The sequence below is a fragment of the Dunckerocampus dactyliophorus genome, chromosome 3 (assembly GCF_027744805.1).
Source record: "Dunckerocampus dactyliophorus isolate RoL2022-P2 chromosome 3, RoL_Ddac_1.1, whole genome shotgun sequence".
Taxonomy (NCBI): domain Eukaryota; kingdom Metazoa; phylum Chordata; class Actinopteri; order Syngnathiformes; family Syngnathidae; genus Dunckerocampus; species Dunckerocampus dactyliophorus.
This window is the reverse complement of record NC_072821.1, coordinates 10,148,855-10,166,730: the sequence shown is the minus strand read 5'-3', so window position 1 is coordinate 10,166,730 and position 17,876 is coordinate 10,148,855. Positions and strand designations below refer to the sequence as shown.

General features: G+C 39.3%; 1 protein-coding gene across 4 annotated transcripts in view; it reads right to left on the bottom strand.

Annotated features, from left to right (window-relative positions):
* Window positions 1-8,073: 8,073 nt before the first annotated feature.
* The window catches only part of LOC129178114 (CUB and sushi domain-containing protein 1-like), a 493,613-nt gene continuing 483,810 nt past the window's right edge, over window positions 8,074-17,876 (bottom strand). For all 4 annotated transcript variants that reach the window (XM_054769950.1, XM_054769952.1, XM_054769951.1 and 1 more), the window contains one exon: window positions 8,074-16,524. In XM_054769950.1, coding sequence (XP_054625925.1) covers window positions 16,365-16,524 — 160 coding nt within the window. In that variant the 3' untranslated portion in view covers window positions 8,074-16,364. The remainder of the gene's footprint in view (window positions 16,525-17,876) is intronic.

The window sequence follows — 17,876 nt, the reverse complement described above, 5'->3', positions numbered from 1 at the left end:
ACTGAACGTGGTGCTTTTGAGAAAAATACAATGAACAAGGCTGACAGATTATTTCCATGTTTGCCATCACTGGATGTTTGCATGAATCACCAACTTCACAAAGATCATTAAAAAATAATAAAGTCTTACAGATCATTTACACAGTACAACTTTATTTTATTTTGCTCATCTAAAATAAAATAAAGAAGGTGAGAAACACTGTTAAATTAAAAAAAGAACTCATAGCAAAATATGAATGTCTCATCCATGTGGCTCCCTTCCCCACTTCACTCTCCGGTCCTCACCAACAAGAGTCTTCAAGAAAGGCAAGGTGCTAAATGTTCATTTATCCATTTCATTTGTTATTTATGTGCATTTCGCACTGTTTTCTGCATGTAAATGTAACCCGCCTGGTTCAGCCAGCCATGCGCATCGCCGTGGGCTTGAACTAAGGTCCTTCGACATGAGAGTCGAGAGCGCTCAGCGTGGAGCTAAAAGGTCTTGACGCACAGCCTGGCTTTTAAAGTTTACAGAGTGAGGTTCACCAGCGTATAACCGCACAACTAGACTGGCTGGCATCCGTTACGTGAAACTTGTTCGACATTAGAAGGGTTTTGTGTGAACATTTTTGAGTGTCTGGATTAATGAATTAATCCGGATTAATTAGCTTGACCTTGTTTCCTATGGAAAAAAATGTGTCAATTTTTTGTACGATTTGGTTTTAATAACAAAAACCGAGGTACCACTGTACTGTATGTGCACACTGGCCTTTAAAATGTTCAATTTATTAAAATATAATTCGTATTTGACATGTGACATGCTGTCTGAACCTGCAGAGATCTTCACAAGGATCTTTTACTCTATGTATACTTTGAAATTGTTATTCGCTATGTAAGCACGTTGCCATACTTTGTCTACGACAGAGTGGAATATATTCCATCCGGAACAGCGAAATGGAAATTCCATGATTATAATTGTTACATTATTGAGGTAAAATTAATCTTGTCTTGTCTTGATGATTTAATTCTGGATATGGGGGGGAGATAAATGACATAAAAACCTGGCAGGAATATCATGCTTTTATCAGGTGGCTCTGATATTAACTGTAATTGCATGCTGTAAAATGATTTGCGGTGAAAGCCGTTATTGATGTGCCGTTTGCAAAATACGCCCACAGTTTCTGCTGCACATGTAATATTGACAAAGTACAGGAAGTTTGGAAATGAAAGAACAATCGTTACCTTTCGTGTCTGCCACCGTCACGCGCGTGGGAAGCGCCTTGAACGCCTTCTGTTTTGCTTCTAACACACACCAGCTGCAAAGCCAGAAGCTAGGCTATAGTTATGGGGCCAAATTACTCCACGTGAATAAAATGTTATTTAGTTAATGATCTATTTATATCTAAAAATCATGTGGTGTCCAATCATCACGATTGTTATGACTGTATTTCGGTGAGTTCAAGGTTTCATTTGCCTCTATTTTCATAGAGCTCAGCATTTCACAGTTTTTACATGTGTTTTATGAGGTGGCGGTGATTGAACGTGGCAAAAAATAAACACCTTTTGAGAGCGCTTCAACTTTAAATTTGGACTATCTTGTCACTTTCAGGCTGAAGTAGTGTCATTCTGCTCATTTCGAGGCAAATATTTTTCGATGTGGTATCACAAAGTCAACTTTCTGGCCTTTTTTTTTTTTTTTTTGAAACAAAGCTTTTAAATACAGTGTGTGAATTTAACTGAATAACCAGTCAAGTGTGCAGAAATGTGTGATGTCTTTACCTTGACAAATGTTGTCATCTTGACATGAATTGTGATGTTTTTTCAATTTTGTGCTTATGTTATCTCCTCAAATTGAAAGTGTCAGTTTTTCATAAACGTTGTCGCAACAAATGAGGTTTAATCCTCCCCAGCGGTGGTAGCGAAGTGTTCATTATTCAAGAACGAAACCTTTTGATATATGCCAATGAGAAAATAAGCTGTTTGTAGTTTATTGTAGTACTAGTAGTACTAGTAGGAGTAGTACTTTATTCAGCTTTAACATCTCGGGGGAGCTGTGACTGCTTTTAAAAGATTCTGTGACATGATCCATATGTGATAATATGACAGGACATTTTCTCATCTGCTGTCAAGGATTTTATGGAGGCTGAGTAAAACCCCAAAATGGATGTTCTCCTTGGTTGCTCTGGCATGAAATTGAAGAATTCTACATGTGTTGTGCAGCGTTTTCTACATGTGTTACCCAAATACAATCACTTGTTGTTCCCAAGTCAAATGCATGGCTGTGATTTACTGTTGTTTCGCTCACGAAAGCCAACATTTTCCGTATAGCATCAAGTGCGTAAATTCAGTTTTATTTCTAACATCAAGAAAAACAACACCGTTTAGGTTCATTTCCTTCCCAACGCATCTTAATTTACTCGCATTTCTTGCATTAGTCCTGCAATGTTCGCCCCTGAGAAAGCAGCTTGTAACATGGAATTCAAGTTTTCAGCTGCTGCCTTACAGTCCCAAGCATGCTGACTGCTCATGCTGTCTCTCAGACAGATGCAATCTCTTTACTTGTTTATTGTCTCTCATTTCTCGCTGATACGATTTGTAGGTCTCAGGGTACGTGACCAACCTGGCGGTAACCATGGTAACCCGCTGAAAATAATAGGGCTGGGGTGAAAAAACATGTTCTTACTTGTATTTCATTTATCTATGAATTCATGAAAAGCTGCGCTAAGGTGGCCTTCTCATATTGGATTACAACGTCAAAATAGTTCAACGACAGCGTTTTCTACGCCTTAAAAGCGCGGTATGGAGGAGTCAGGCATGGGATGTCACTAGTTCTGCACCTATCGAGGACTGCAAACCTCTTTAAGGTGCGATGTTCCAGACATTATTGTACATTATCAAAGCAAGAATGGTGTTCTTCTGGGTGTCATCCAACACATGATGGCGGAGGTCAAAGGCAAATCACACATTTCTTCCAAAGGCCTGGGGATTATTTTGGGGGCCTGGGGAGTTCAAAGGTGAAGTCCGTACCTACTGTACTCCTTTTAGTTCGAATTCTCAAAAAGTAACGGATTAGTTTTGCATGATGTAATAGAACGACGCAATCCTAAACATTTTTGACAAGAAACAATTTGAGTTTACTACAATTTAGGGGGAAAACATGCCTCTGAAGATGCACTAAAATAGAATGTGTCATGAAGCACATGCAGCCTTTCCTTCTGCAGGAAAAGTTCAGACTGATACTTTGTTGTAAAAGTCTGATGACCTTCTGGTGAGCTGGGCTACATAATCCTCCATCTAGGCAGTCAAATTCATTCATTCATCCAGCAGAGCATAAAAATATCTTTCATGCACTTGACTTTCTGCTGTCCAAAAAAAAAAAAAGATGCCTTATCTGCTCTATTGAAGGACAGCAGTGACAAGCACCTCTCAGCTCACACATGCCTCTCATCTTTGGTTCCTGCCTTTTAAATAAAAAAGAGTAAGTAAATAACTACATTGAATTTGATGCAGATGCATACCAGTTTTGGAAGTATGTGCTATTATTTTATTTAAAAAATAAAAGTACAGTTGGAAATCCCATAATTTTTGAGCGTGTATGTTGTTTTGTTTTTTTAATTGTGTTTTGGAGGTCAATGAACCGTCTCATTTTGTTCAGTGTTGCTTCAACACCCCATAGTTGTGCACGGATAATACATACTGTATTTTTTTTTTTACCATTCGTAAAAAAAAAATGTTTTGCTTTTTTTTTTTTTAATTTTCATAGCTTTTTCACAACACTTGTCATCAAAGTTCATGTACAGTGTTTCAGTGTACATTTTAACAGCAGGGAAACTTCTATGGCTGGTAAGAATGTTAAAATGTTACAACGTTGCTTGTACAGTTATGATGGCAATAGTTTAACATGGACAGATTATCACTATTCCTTTTATTTTTGATGGAAAATCTGTGATTTCAGATTATGTTTGACCTCGGAGGGGCCTGCGTGTCTTCAGGTTTTACCATTTCATTCCTGACAAAACAACAAAAATATGTTTTTATGCATCTATGTGTCACGTTTTTCTCATAAAAGCAAAAATGAAGAAACAAATTTACCACAAAAGTGATGCATTTTGTGATATTTTAATGTAGTTAGTGCAGGGGTGTCCAAAAGTGTGGCCTCAAAGTGTGGATCTCAACCTAATCTAAGAAATACAATTAATTCATTAAAGAGATATATTATTAGTTATTGCATAACCTACATTGGATTAGTTACAGCAGCACAAAAGTTCTTCATTTCTGGGCAAAGCTGCCTCTGTCTCTGCATCCTGGGGTCCACATCTTCCAATGCGACAACATTAATTATCAGTATGGTGCCGTTTTTTACGATAGCAAGCATTGCAGTGACTCTCATAAGACGATGTGTAGATGTTTAGCAGAGTTTAAAGGACCCAGCACAGTCTGAACCTCCTTGCTGCTTGTATGTCTGCTGGTCCTCCATTTCTTTAAAAAATACATGGACCAAAAGAACATTCACCTCAGAGCTAGCGTGAGAGAGGATCATGATCAAATACCGCTACCCACTGTCAAACACTACTGTCGACAAAACATGTCCGTTGCCAAAATCTCAGGCTGCAGCTCTCTTCCTAGTCACATAAGAGACTTTCTGTACTATTGGATTGTCGCCACCTGCCTATGCTATTGGACGTTCCTCAAAAAATGAGATCGATCAGAAGACGCTTTCCTCCTCCTGGTCGTAAAAAGCCCCCCTGTGAACTATGAGAGCCGACAGGTGCCGCATAAAACCTGGGCTAAAGCGAGATTACACAACGGGATGCTGATCAGAAGGGTTTTCGTCTCTGGGACATTGAAGAAAGAGTTTGAAAATGGGAGAACAAAGGCATCCTCCAGTGGGACTTTACTGTCTCGTTCTACAACCTCACCGTGAAGCAAGTTTTCTTCTCGCAGTGGATGGAAACAAGCTGTCCAAAGGCTTGCTTCATTTCAAACAGGGATGCTGATGTTTTAGCCCACAAAGGCAACAGTGGAAGCAAGCGCCTCTTCACTGGCCATCTGATCCAGAATGTTTCTACGAATGATCCTACGGTTACATTTGTTCATCTTATCTTACTTTTACATGATGAAATAAAGAGGCCAATACGACCAAAGTGGCATTCTTACAGTATTTTCAAATGCGTAAAAGAGCACATCATATCCCCAAGCATTCTGTAAGGCAGTGGTCCCCCATCACCGTGCTGCGGAAAACCTTCATGTGCAATGATAAAAAAACAATTAAAAAACACTTAAGAAAATAAAAATGATAATTTGTAAATAACTACATCAAAGTTTATGTAGACTTTTGGAAATATGGTCCATTATTTCATTCAAAAAATAATATACAGTTAGAAATCCCACCAGTTTTGCATGTTCATGTTTGTCGCAAGCGTCAACCTGTCCCGCTTTGTTCGACTGCCCTTGAACACACCATGTAACTTTCTCCAATGCTGCACAGACAGACTACTACACTGTATTTTTCCTATTTTCTTTCGCCTCATATTTCGTCCCAAATTCTGATACTATGCGTGAATGCAAAAGGGTAAGATTTGATGATGTTATGGAACACTAATGTGCAAATTTGTGGTGCACAACTTCTCTGAAAAACAAACTCCAGGCTCGTACTGGTGGATGGTGTAGTGTATTCTTTTAGTGCTTTTAATTTGATGCTGCTCCTGTCATAGTTTTACACAATACATAATAAATAAGATGTATGTTTTGCTGATATGTTGAAAACCTTTCTCGGTGACTAGCTAGTGTGCTGCTACAATTTACATCCATTCTCGTCTTCCATCATTGTAAGCTACTTTCGCCTAAAGCGACTCACTGTCAGGCGTTTGCTAGTCTTGCGATACCCGGTGCATGTCTTTACAATCCATCAATCTCAGGATTTATGGCTGATTCTTATCGATCCACTGATGCAGCCGCTTGTCTCTCGCTTGTCAAACCGGATATCCAGTCGCATCGGTTTATCGTGGGGGTGGGGGCTACCTGCTCTCAAGTAACATAGCTTTGGTCTTATCCAAGATGATTTAATACATTTATTGTTTTATTATTATTTTAGAAATGTAACAATTCCCATATGTATCTATCTACATTGCAGTTAATCATGATTTTATCATGTTTACAATTTGACCCTGAAATAGAATAATTCTATTATTAAATTGTGATGGATGATGTGCGGATTGACGCTGATATATCAATAATAAAATGCCAAGGCTTCGATACTGGTATCTATTCTCATATTCTGTTAGCGATATTTTGATATTACATTTGTGGAAAATATGTTTGTAAGAAGTCATCCAACATTGTTTAATTTCAGCTATGTTTTGTTGATAAATAGTCTAAATATTGTTTATAGGAACAACTTTTCCTTTTCCCTCTCAATATGCTGATTGAGCGCAGGAGTGTCACTGGTGTGGGTGGATAATGACATTGATGATGGTAAATGCGACATAGCGGCAATACCACAAATCTGACAACACACCACTTTCTTGACTACGTTCTATTTTAGCCTAGCATAAATACGGTGTTTGATTTGACAACTAATGTTGTTTGTGGATTATTTTCCAAAAGCTGTTGGCTTGGTAATGGAATAATCTGTATTGGTATCAATGATAGCAAGCTTTTTACATACTAGGTTCCCAAAGTGGGGTACACCAATTGTCATCGGGCATGCATGAATAGAAATGAATGAAAGTGACCAATTAGCGCCTGAACGCCTCACTTCACAAGAACAATGCAGAAAGCAGAAGGGAGACAGATTATGAAGTTGTTCATTGCGCTGTGTGCATCATATGGAAAAAACAGTAAGTTTGATGATTATTTTGTGCATTAAGAGTGTTTAATCTTGAAGACTTTGGCCTTCACTTCCTCATTGTCACGATATGGCCACGAGATGCATTCATGGACACTCCAAAAATCACAATAATGTCTTAATTATGCGCGTATGTGTGGTCTAAATAAACAGAGAGACAAAGAAAAACAATAAGTAGATATTCTTGTCACTCACTAACCTAACTCTTACCGCAGAAATACAATTTGATGCATTTAAGTGTGCTCGGAAATCCCAGAAAATATACAGTATTTACACTCAAAACGTGAATTCAGTTTAAATTACTCGGTGCGTTTGAACGCAACTCTTCACGGCCCATAATAACAGGGTTAAAGTGTGATTCAAATGTTGTGCTATTAAAGAGAACAGTGTTAGACAAATAGATATTTAGACATGTGTGCTATCTTTCATTCATCTTTTTGTTCATAAAATGCAGTAAAAATGGGCATATTTCACACACAGTTGCAAATGGTGACGAATCATAATCAAGTGGAAAACTGCAATTCATTTGATAAAAATGTTTAATCATTTGTCTGCCCTAATACAAAGTTAAATGTGTGTTTATGTATTTATTAATGACAGTTCTGTAGTGACCTGGCAGTTATGTACAGTGTTGGAGATGTTTGATTGTTTTTGGAAGCGGGCGGGTGTAGGCAATATGCATTATTTTATAATTTTTTTAAAAACAAGACTGGACCAAACATTGTGTCCGGTTAAAGCCACTGAAAGCCCAGGTACCATATGCGCTGCCCGCCGCTGGTATCGCCCATCACGATTGACCAGTGTCATTTTTGTTATTTGAATTTCCCATATTAGGCTCCTCTATGAAACAACGTCATGATTTTATTTTTAATGTGGTCATTCCACTAGTCCTACATATTTTAAAGCAGCAGAACATCCATTTTGAATTGAATGCATGCAGAAGCTGGAGGCAATCCAAAGTTGAGGCCGTCTGTCAAATCTCTATGGAGAAAAAATACACACACAGACACACAATCCACAATTAATCTTGTGTGAACGTTGTCACACTGTGTGAAGAGGACGGGACACCTGTGAGAAGTGTAATCATGCAAAGTCCACACAGGAAGGCCTCTGCTGCTTTGATCCCGGGACGTCGCTGCTGTGCTTCAATCATGCACAAACACACCGTCTGATTTGCAATTTAACATGCGCACCACGCTGACAGACACGGTTCACACATGGAGGACAAAAGTTGTTGTTGTATAAAAACTTTATTCTCAAATCTTCAAAATACTGTAGCTGATAAAGTGTGAGTCTCTTTGACAACAGGTTATGAGGCTGCATTCACATACTGTCTGCTCGCGTTATTTATGTCTTTCTCTGGGTCATACAAAATAGTGGATCTCAAACATTGCAATAGAGTCGAATGGAACTGAAGCCTACGCGTGTGTCCATATGCCACTGGGAGGAACCACATCCCGTCTGAGTGGTTTCTCCTCGTTTACACAGACACGGGGCGTCGCTTTGGGGCCAAGAAGGTCATGAAAAAGCTCTCGTGAGAACAGTTGTCTCTAATGCAGTTACAGATGCATTATTATGAGCTGCTCTCTCACAGGAACACTGGAAAGCCATCCTAAACTAAAGAAGCAGTCACTGTCAACTTCTCCATCGTCAAGAAGAAACTAAATGTAGAGTATATGTCATGCGCAAAAGTCTTTAGCCGCCGCTTTGTTTTTACACACTACCGTGACATTAAATAATATGTACAGTAATCCCTCGTTTATCACAATGAATTGCTTCTAAAACCCGACCGTGATAAGTGAATTTCAAAGTAGGATTCCTTATTTAGAAATGAAATAGTTTTCTAGCTAGCGCATAAAACATTATTAGAGCCGAGTAGACATGACGTCTGTGGGTTCAGAGTTGAGTTTCAGCTGGGAGTGGATTACGACTGCAACAGTAGCCCGTGTTATCATTATGATGATTTAATTTGTGCTTGCTGTGAGAAAATACAAACCTGCAATGAAAGCTTGTTGCTCCTGCGATGGAGTCTGATGCTCGTGTCTCACCGGTAACATGACTGACACCTAGTGACCAGTGTAGAATCCTACATAGCAGAATGCTTTTCAATGCATCTTCTGAAGGCTTTATATTTCTATTTTAGTCATTTGAACCGTTTTTATGGTTGAACATGTTTGATTTAGGCAAAAATATGTCACATGTGCTTCGATATGCATATCTTTTGACTAATAACAGCCCACATTCTACCACGAAACAACATGATTTATGAATTAATACATTTTTGAAAAAAACGTGATCGAGTGGAAATTGTGGCGAGGGACAACTGGATATAATTATTGTGACCAAAATGATCATGGCTGTGAATATTATCATAATACTGTTCCAATTTGCTTAAAAACATTGATAAAAAATGATTCAATTTGCTACTTTTATTGATCACATCAACAAATCTCGATTGCACTCAGGCGATAATTATTAGTAATGATTATTTAATTATAAAAGAAATATGAATATTTTGTTCACTTGACCACTTCATAAGAGTATACTTTATAAATTGGTCATCAACAGTGTGTTAATGCTTTATAAAGGCAAGAAAATGATAGCATGTGTTGTTTACAAATGTGTATTAATGAGTTATTGTGTTTATAACATCATTATTTACCACTTATAACACTTTCTAAACCATGTTTAAGGTGTACAGTGGTGCCAAACATGAATAGCCACTAACTGGACAACGGCCTTGGCGGAGGTCTGCTCTCTACAGCGTCACATTCCGGTGCTGTAATGGCTCACTGGTCATTATAGCATTGCTCAAACATACTGTATTGCTGCCTAAGACTTTTGCACAGTAGCACAGAGCTGCAGTATAATTAACCAATCACCTCAATGCTTATCATTATTTAACACTTGAACACTTGAAGCGATGGAGAAAACATTTCCAGTGTTCCTGTGAAACATCACTCATTCTAATATGACATCTTTTCGTTGAATCGTTTTGTATGAGTTATAATAGCACTAAAAACATTTCTTCCCATAAACAAGGTGTTGGCCAACCTACATCAGTGATCATAAAAAGTACAGCATATTTAATAATTTGTTGTTTTTTTTTTTAAACAAACTCTCCATAAAAAATATATTTCTGTACAAAAATGTATCTTCTGTTGCAATTTCAAGTTGAGCAGCACATCACAATGGAGACAAAAAGGATGGCGGTGATGATGACAGTGATGGTGACCACTGCTGACCTCCTGAAGGACCTCCCTCGCTTTGAAAAAATATATTTTTTTGGGATTTGTTGAAACGATACTGTAATAAATCTACTTCACACAAACAAGAAATACATCATTTGAGTGTATGTCCCGATCGACACGCAGAAATGAAGCACACAGAACGGATTGTGTTCATGTTTGGAGGGTCTGCCCATATGCGTTTGAAAATGTGACAATAAGGGACATTTTCTGGAAAATAAGTTGTTGGTCTTCCCCCAGAATTTCCACCGGTTACCCACCCCCCAACCCCAACTTTCCGACAGCCTACTGAGGTTCAATCGTTATTGTACTGGCGTGCTTCTTTTATTTTGAAGGCCTGACTTTACCGGCTTACACTGATGTTGCCAGAGTGTTTCCAAGCAGACCGGAAGCTGTGCTGTGTGCTAAAACAGGAGGCTGCTGGGAAAGAAGGGCACTTGGTAAGTTCTATGATCATTTGGTAAGGCCGTTTTACACAACCGCACTATTTTCTAGAATCAGGATCCCACTTTTGATTGCCGTATACTGGATTACGGAGAAAGTCTAATACAGTCGTCCCTCGCTACATCGCGAAATAAATGAATAAATGAATGAATGGAGGCGGGGTACACCCTGGACTGGTTGCAAGCCAATTGCAAGGCATGGCCCATTAGTCAAACAATATTGGAAGTTACATGTACTATTCTGTTCACTAGGCGTCAGTAATGTTACATTGACGAGATATTTTTACATTTAACTTGCAGCCATTGGTCCTTGCAGTCCGTCATGACGTAGTGAAGAATTCTCCTCCCATTCCATGTGGAAGTGGTACCCATTCGGCTTCTTACTTTGTCCTTCCCCACTCAGTTTCAAACCTATTCTGAAGTTTAGCATAAACACATTGGAGGCTAACTAGTTAGCTCGGTAGATTGCTATTGTTAGAGCGGTGGCCGTCTTGTGTCAATTCAGAGATCCCGCAGCCTGCGCATAATCGGTGCACAATGTGGCGTAAACAAAGCTAGCAGTATTGTTAGATTGTACATCTATGCATGGCGGATTCACGTTAGTTTAATAAAAAACAAATATAAGTATATCAAAAGTGACGTTCGACAAACTAGAATAAGGAACTTTTCCAATGCTAATTAACCGTGTTGAACGAGGGACGACTGTAATGATCCATTTGCCAAATCAGTATCTCTCCACAGCTAAGTTAGTGAAAGGTAAACATTACCCTTGCATTTCATTCCATGTAGTTTGCTCATTCCGCACAGCCACTATCTCACAGAGATCCCTGTAATAAGTTCTGATTGTGGCTGCAGGCTGGAGACCCTATTACGGCACCAGTAACCTTTGAGGACGAGCACACACGCTCACTGTGCATTCAGCTCAATTCCCACCCAAATGTAACCTCTTGCAGTGCAACTTTAATCGTTACATGGCACGACAAAGAGGACTATAATAAAGAGAGTCTACATTTTTGTGTTGGGCACACTTCAGAGATCAGCAGCATGCCATTAGCAGTTAAAATTAGACCTTTTATTGTGGAACCCTTGCAGCCTCTTAATTTCAGGTTCTATTATGCCTCAAATGATATAATTAGATCAATTCAATGGGTGCACACCAGCATACAGCGATTAACAAACGCAACCATTTTGTGACGAGCTGCCTTTAACGGTTGTCTTTAAAAGCTACACTACTACATACGAGTCTTTTGATTCTGTTGTCATTCTTTGGGGTCATTTCAGTGTATTTAGCAATTTATTCTAATTTCTCAGGATAAATTAACAACCACGTCATGTTCTTCTTACTTTTTAAGATTAGTTTCCAGCAAAAGTCGTTCTTATTTGTGTGAACCGGATTTCTCGTGTATTGTTTGCAAGTTCATGATGGACAGATTGAAGGTGAATTATTTATACAGCAACAAACCACAATGTAAAATTAATGTGGACAAAGTCATGAAGGTTACAAACAAAAAAATGCCTGAAGCGCAAACCTAATGTGAGAATGTTGAGTGTGCGGTGTGAAACAAGCCTGCAGATACTGGAATGCACACACTGACAGCAGTTACATCTGGCATCAAAACCCAATGCAGCATCTTTTCAGACATTTCAGACACATTCACGTTGCTGCATGCTGCAGACTACTGTGTGTAGGTTTTGACTGATAATGCAAAAAAAAAAAAAAAATCAGCTGAAGCTTGCATATTTGCTGCAGTGAGCTTCCAGCATCACACGTCAAAACTTGAAACACCCAATATTTCCCCATAAGGGGGCGCTGACATTGTGCATGTTGTCTTTATGTCTACTCCAGAACTGAAGATATGGTGCACAGTGGAACCTATAAAGTCAAGATTTGGGAGGAAAATATGCCTCTAAAGTTGCACAAAAAAACACAACACGTCAGCACACGACTTGCATGTCCCTGTACTTTTACACGTATAGTTAAGCCCCAAATGACTCACGTTCCAGCCAAAATTTGAGTTAAGAATTGTGGGTAGTTTCTGGCAAAAGACCGTAAAGAAGTGTTAGATTATACAGTAATCCCTCGCCACTTTGCGCCTCGAATTTCACTGTTCTTCGAAAACATATTAACTGATAAATCCCCGTTTTGTGGTTGAATACGGCCTATTATTTCTTGCTTATTTAGGCACATTTACGTAATTTTTGCCAAAATTAAGTATTTTGAAGCATAGAAAAAAAAATTTCAATGAAAATAATATACGATACAAATTGAATTAAAATAAAAGATGTGATGATATGTAGTATTCTACACTGGTCACTAGGTGTCAGTGATGTTACATTGATGAGACAATAGCCACCGCAGGAAGTATTGTACAGAAAGAAGTAAAAAAAGAAACACCAAGAAACTCTCCCAATACTAACATGTGGGAGTCTATGTCATGTAATTTTTGATGTTTTATATGTATTATTTTATCTTATTATGTTAACTAATATAAGTGTAAAGTGGCTATAGGGGTGTTATTTAATGTCCGGAGCGCTCTAATAATGTTAAAAATCACATTTAAAAGGTCGTAAACAGGTTTTATGTGATTTAACTACGAAAATATTAGATGTATAACTAAGGAATTGTACATTGCAGAAATTCACTTATCGCTGTTGGATCTGGAGCCAATCAACCACAATAAACAAGGGATTACTGTATTCATTCTTTTTGATATTCTGACAAAAACCCCCATGTCCAAAATCATTCATACACTTTTTCAAAACATGCATATCCAATGTTCTAAATGTAGAGCTGATTGGAATTTTCTAAAGCAACACCACACTTTAGACGTGTCTGAGACTGTCGTGGTGCAGCAGCTTGATAAAAACCGGGGAGCCCCCAATCAAATGATATCCTCTGAGGGGAGGCTCTCTGTGCCACACTTTGAAAACACCTGATTGACATGATGCTGGAAGTTAACAGGATCCTTTGGAACAGTGATTTTGAACTGGTGGGTTGCGTGTCTTTGCCGAGGCAAAAAATTAATAACGTAATGACCCGATGTTCGTGAATGCACCTTGCATTCTTGTCTGAGCGATTTGCTTGCGACGCGGCCATGAGGTGCGTGCCATGTTTATGAGCGACTTTGTCAAACTTGAGTGGGAGGGGAAGGACATTTGAGTGGGGACCTAACGTGTTGTCCATCCGACACACAGCTGCGGATATCTGCTGGAGAAGAGCGAGGCCACCGCCTCATTCTGCAGGTCATGGTGTGCCGCGAAAGTCCCTTTAAATGTAAGATGTTTGAGAAGTTTGAGTTGTGCAACATTTGTGCAGTTTGGGTCACTGAGGCGTGATGGTGGGTCCTGCAGCCAAAAAAACCCATGCTTTAGGATGTTGCAAAAGTTTGTGTTTACTCAAAATTGTTGGAAAGACGAGTAATTATAATGAGATCCTTCCACACAAGCAGTATACCAGTCATAGATTGTTGGACATTACAGGTTCCACTGTCTATTTTACCGTAGATATCTTCAGACAGCAATAGTTGAGCTTCTGTAGCATAAATACGTAGTGATCCAGTTTGGTCACCCTTCAAGTATCCTGTTATATTCATGACATCACTCTTTGAATTGGTACGCTAACCTGGAAGTGAGGAATGTGTACGGAGGAAATAAAAACCTTTCTTTCTTGCCGTCAGTTTGGAAAACTCAGCTTTTTAATGTTACCTTGCCTTGTATTGATTGGGAAGGTGCAAAACACAATAAAGAGCTAATTTGCTCAGATAAATTGTACTTTTAAGTGATGAAAGGCTGTGTGCTCTTTAAAAAGGTGTGTTGGGGTGAAAAAGTGCATTAAAAGACGCATTGGAGTGGTTGGGGACATTAACAACACATCTTTTTAAAGACTTTGTTCATTCTGAAAACTTCTGCTACTGCTATGTGGAATCAATGAGTTCACACTGAGATACATGATGCCGTCTTAGTGTGAAGCGTCACACTGTCTGCTATTTAGGAGACCTTTAGTAGCAGGTCGGCATGAGCTTCCAGAGCATGAACACAACGATGGTGCCAATATGACACACAAGAAGGCCGGAGGTCCACAGGTAAATTCACCATAACTTTCTTGTCACGGCAATAAAATATACAGGGCTGTAGCGGATTCTCACACCTTCAGCAAGGGCAGGGGTGTGAAATATAAATGTGTATATACAAACACTCTGGAACCCTGTAATTAGCCATCAATTAATCATCTTTTTTTTTTTTTGAAAGATATAAGCTTTGAATAAAATTCTTAATTTGAAGGACTCATTTTCCAAAACCATTTCTTACCCCAAAATTATTTTTTGTTCATAACCCAGTCAGAAAAACACACTAGTGCAAAATTTGTGCGGTTTAAGAGTCTATAAAGTTTATACTTGGGCGGTCCCAGCAGCAGCGGATTGGGAAGTCCCATTGGGCCACTGGGTTTTGAACATAAGTTCATCAATATCTTCACTGAAGAAAAATGCCAGAAGAGACAATTTGCCTCTGTTTCCATAGCAACCCGGGCTTGTCTCTATCCCAGTACACAAACAGAGAAGATCCTCCGTCCATTTGTCTAATGTCAGTCACTCAAACCGTCTCTTAGTGTCTTCATCTGCTTTTGATTTTGTGGCTGAATGATAAAAATATCACCTGGCTGATATCCTCCTCCTCCACTAGGGACATAAAGACTTTTCAATCCTGGGTCGACAATTCTGACAGTTTATTGCCTCAAGGTCTCCTCTTGTTCAGTCAACGAGCACGGAATCCTGGTAAGTCCAAGTACGGACTGTTTGAAACCTCACAATTGCTTGCAACATCTCAATAATGTGGATTTCTGCTTCCGTATTGTCTATTTGTTGTCTTGGACTGTTTTAGGGTGTTAAAATGTGATTTATAGGAGCTATAGGAGGACTGGTTCACAGGTTCAGGATCATGGGTGGGGAATATCCCACTGGACCGTGGGCACAAGGCGGACTACCTGTACACCTTAAGACTGCACAATTTGAATGCATTGAGTGGGAATAGGCCCCATACCATCAGCTATGTGAATCACTACTACATAGAGAATTGACAAGTTTCTGATGGTTTAGTCTCATTGGGTGGCAGATATTGTCGTAATACAAAAAGGCATATAGCAAATAGTGAAAGGTAGAGACAACTTTTGTGATTGTCCTCTGTTAATAAATTGAAACCTTCCAATAGTCTAAGCAGGCTAAAAAGGTTTTCAAACGTTGAAACGACCGCTCCAAGGACCATTTGCATTCTGCACTTGACTTCAGGTCTGATGCAACTGGTCACTCGGTTTAGTCCATTTAGATGCCAATGTCACGATAGTTTGTGCACCTTCCAGCAAAAAAAGCCTATCCAAGTTGCCATTAAATCCAACTTTATCCTGCCTAACCCATCCTGGTACCCAGTGGGGCAGCCAGTAAGCCTTTTACCACTGTGCATATGTATTTGGCATAGGGGTATGGAATTGGATTGGGGTAAAAAACTATTCCCGTATCAAAAGGCCATTGGTGCAGTTACACCTTTCTATGGTGGAAGTTAAGAATCACTGGACTTGCCTGTTTTTCCTTCATCCCTAAAGCCCCTGACAAATGAACTCTTTAATGACATCCCTGTCTACTCCCATTATCACATGTGAAGACTAGAGGGACAGACGGTGGATCCTCATGTTGGGAGGAAGCAGAGGCACAACACTGCAGTGTATGCTGACCAGCACGCCACCACACAGACTGCTCCAGTGCCATTCATGAGTTTGTTTGTTTGTCCTGTTGGATTAAACCACACCGCAGACAGCCAGGCTGGACTGCTGTTTTTAGGTATCGGTGGGCATGATGGACTATACCACAGTGCATACTGTATTGAGCGTGGTGTCAAATCGAACGGCCTTTGCCTCGGTGGGCTTCATGTTTGTGTCGTACATCGGGTTTTCGAATGATGCTTGGCCATTGGTGCTTTCATGGCCCACGTAGCCATTGAACTGGACCTTGGGACGGGTTCTGAAACAGACAGCAAGAAAGAGTGGGGTTATGACACGTGCAGTGTCACATTTCAGCAACCATTTTTATTACAGTATATCTTCTCATGGGACAATACTATTGAAATGAAACTTTGATCCACATTAGAGCAGTCAGTGTACACCTTGTAAAACTTAATATTTACACATTATCAACTAAAAATGACTCAAAAGAGAGCTTATTTGTTGTCTTTATAGCTGGCAATACAAGCTGAATACAAGTGAGTACCAAGATATTTGTGTCTTGCCTACAGTCAAACATGGTGGTGGTAGCATCATGATCTGGGGCTGCATGAGTGCTATCAGCTAGCCAACAATGAACACCTGTGGTTCATTTATGGGAATATGAATTCATCAATGAATTTGCTCCTTTAATTATTGTACTAGAGTAAAAGGCACTATCCAGTTATTACTGGAGCTATCAATACCAGATACGGTGGAGCCTCTAAAGTTGGACGCCTCTGAAGTATTATAATTCAGAATTCAACCAACATTTTTGGGAATAATATGCCTCTAGTCGCAGAAAACTCCACGGTTTGAACCACTGTTAAGCATGATGTCATGTCCCTACAACTCAGCGGGACCAACGAAGGATTAAGTCTGCACTTTTTCTTTGGCTTTTCGTAGCTTGACACAGCTCTTCGGCGCTCACCTACAGTGAGACATTTTTGCTTTTTCTTTGGACTTTTATGTCTTTTTGGAACTTTATTCCAAAAAACAAGGGAAATTAGAAGACCGTCAGTATCAAAATGAAGGAAAAGTGTTTTATTGTTGTTAGATTTGTTAGCAGTTAAGTTCTTTTTACACTTGTCTGACAAGTAATAATGTTAAAACATAGCTGCAACAGTTAGACCCTGGAACAGATCACTTCTATTTCCACTGTTTGAAATGGAATTAAAGAATGTGTTTGAATATTAGCGGTTCCGCTGCAAATGCAAACTCAACACTTGACACTAAGAAATTTTGATAGGAATTGACCAAGCGTATGAAAAGAATGGGTAAGGATTTCAGTACAGCCAATTAGCAAATGCTAAAATGTTCCTTGCTGCTATTGGTGGATCTTCATTTTTAACATTTGAAATCAAGAAACCCTTGCGTATAGTGATGGTGCACGTTAAGTGATGTTGGAAATGCAACTGTAAAAGCGCGACTACTAAGAGAATCCAAGAACGCATGCATTTAATCAGATGTTTTATTCCCATTTAAGTATCATTGTAGAGAGCCTGATTGGGAGGAGGTGTCATGCCAAAGTCTACCAACTTCTTGCCTCAGCTACTTCTTGTAGCTGCCAAGTACCCATCTGCTCTTCATGTGTGGACATGCGTGAAGGTTGCT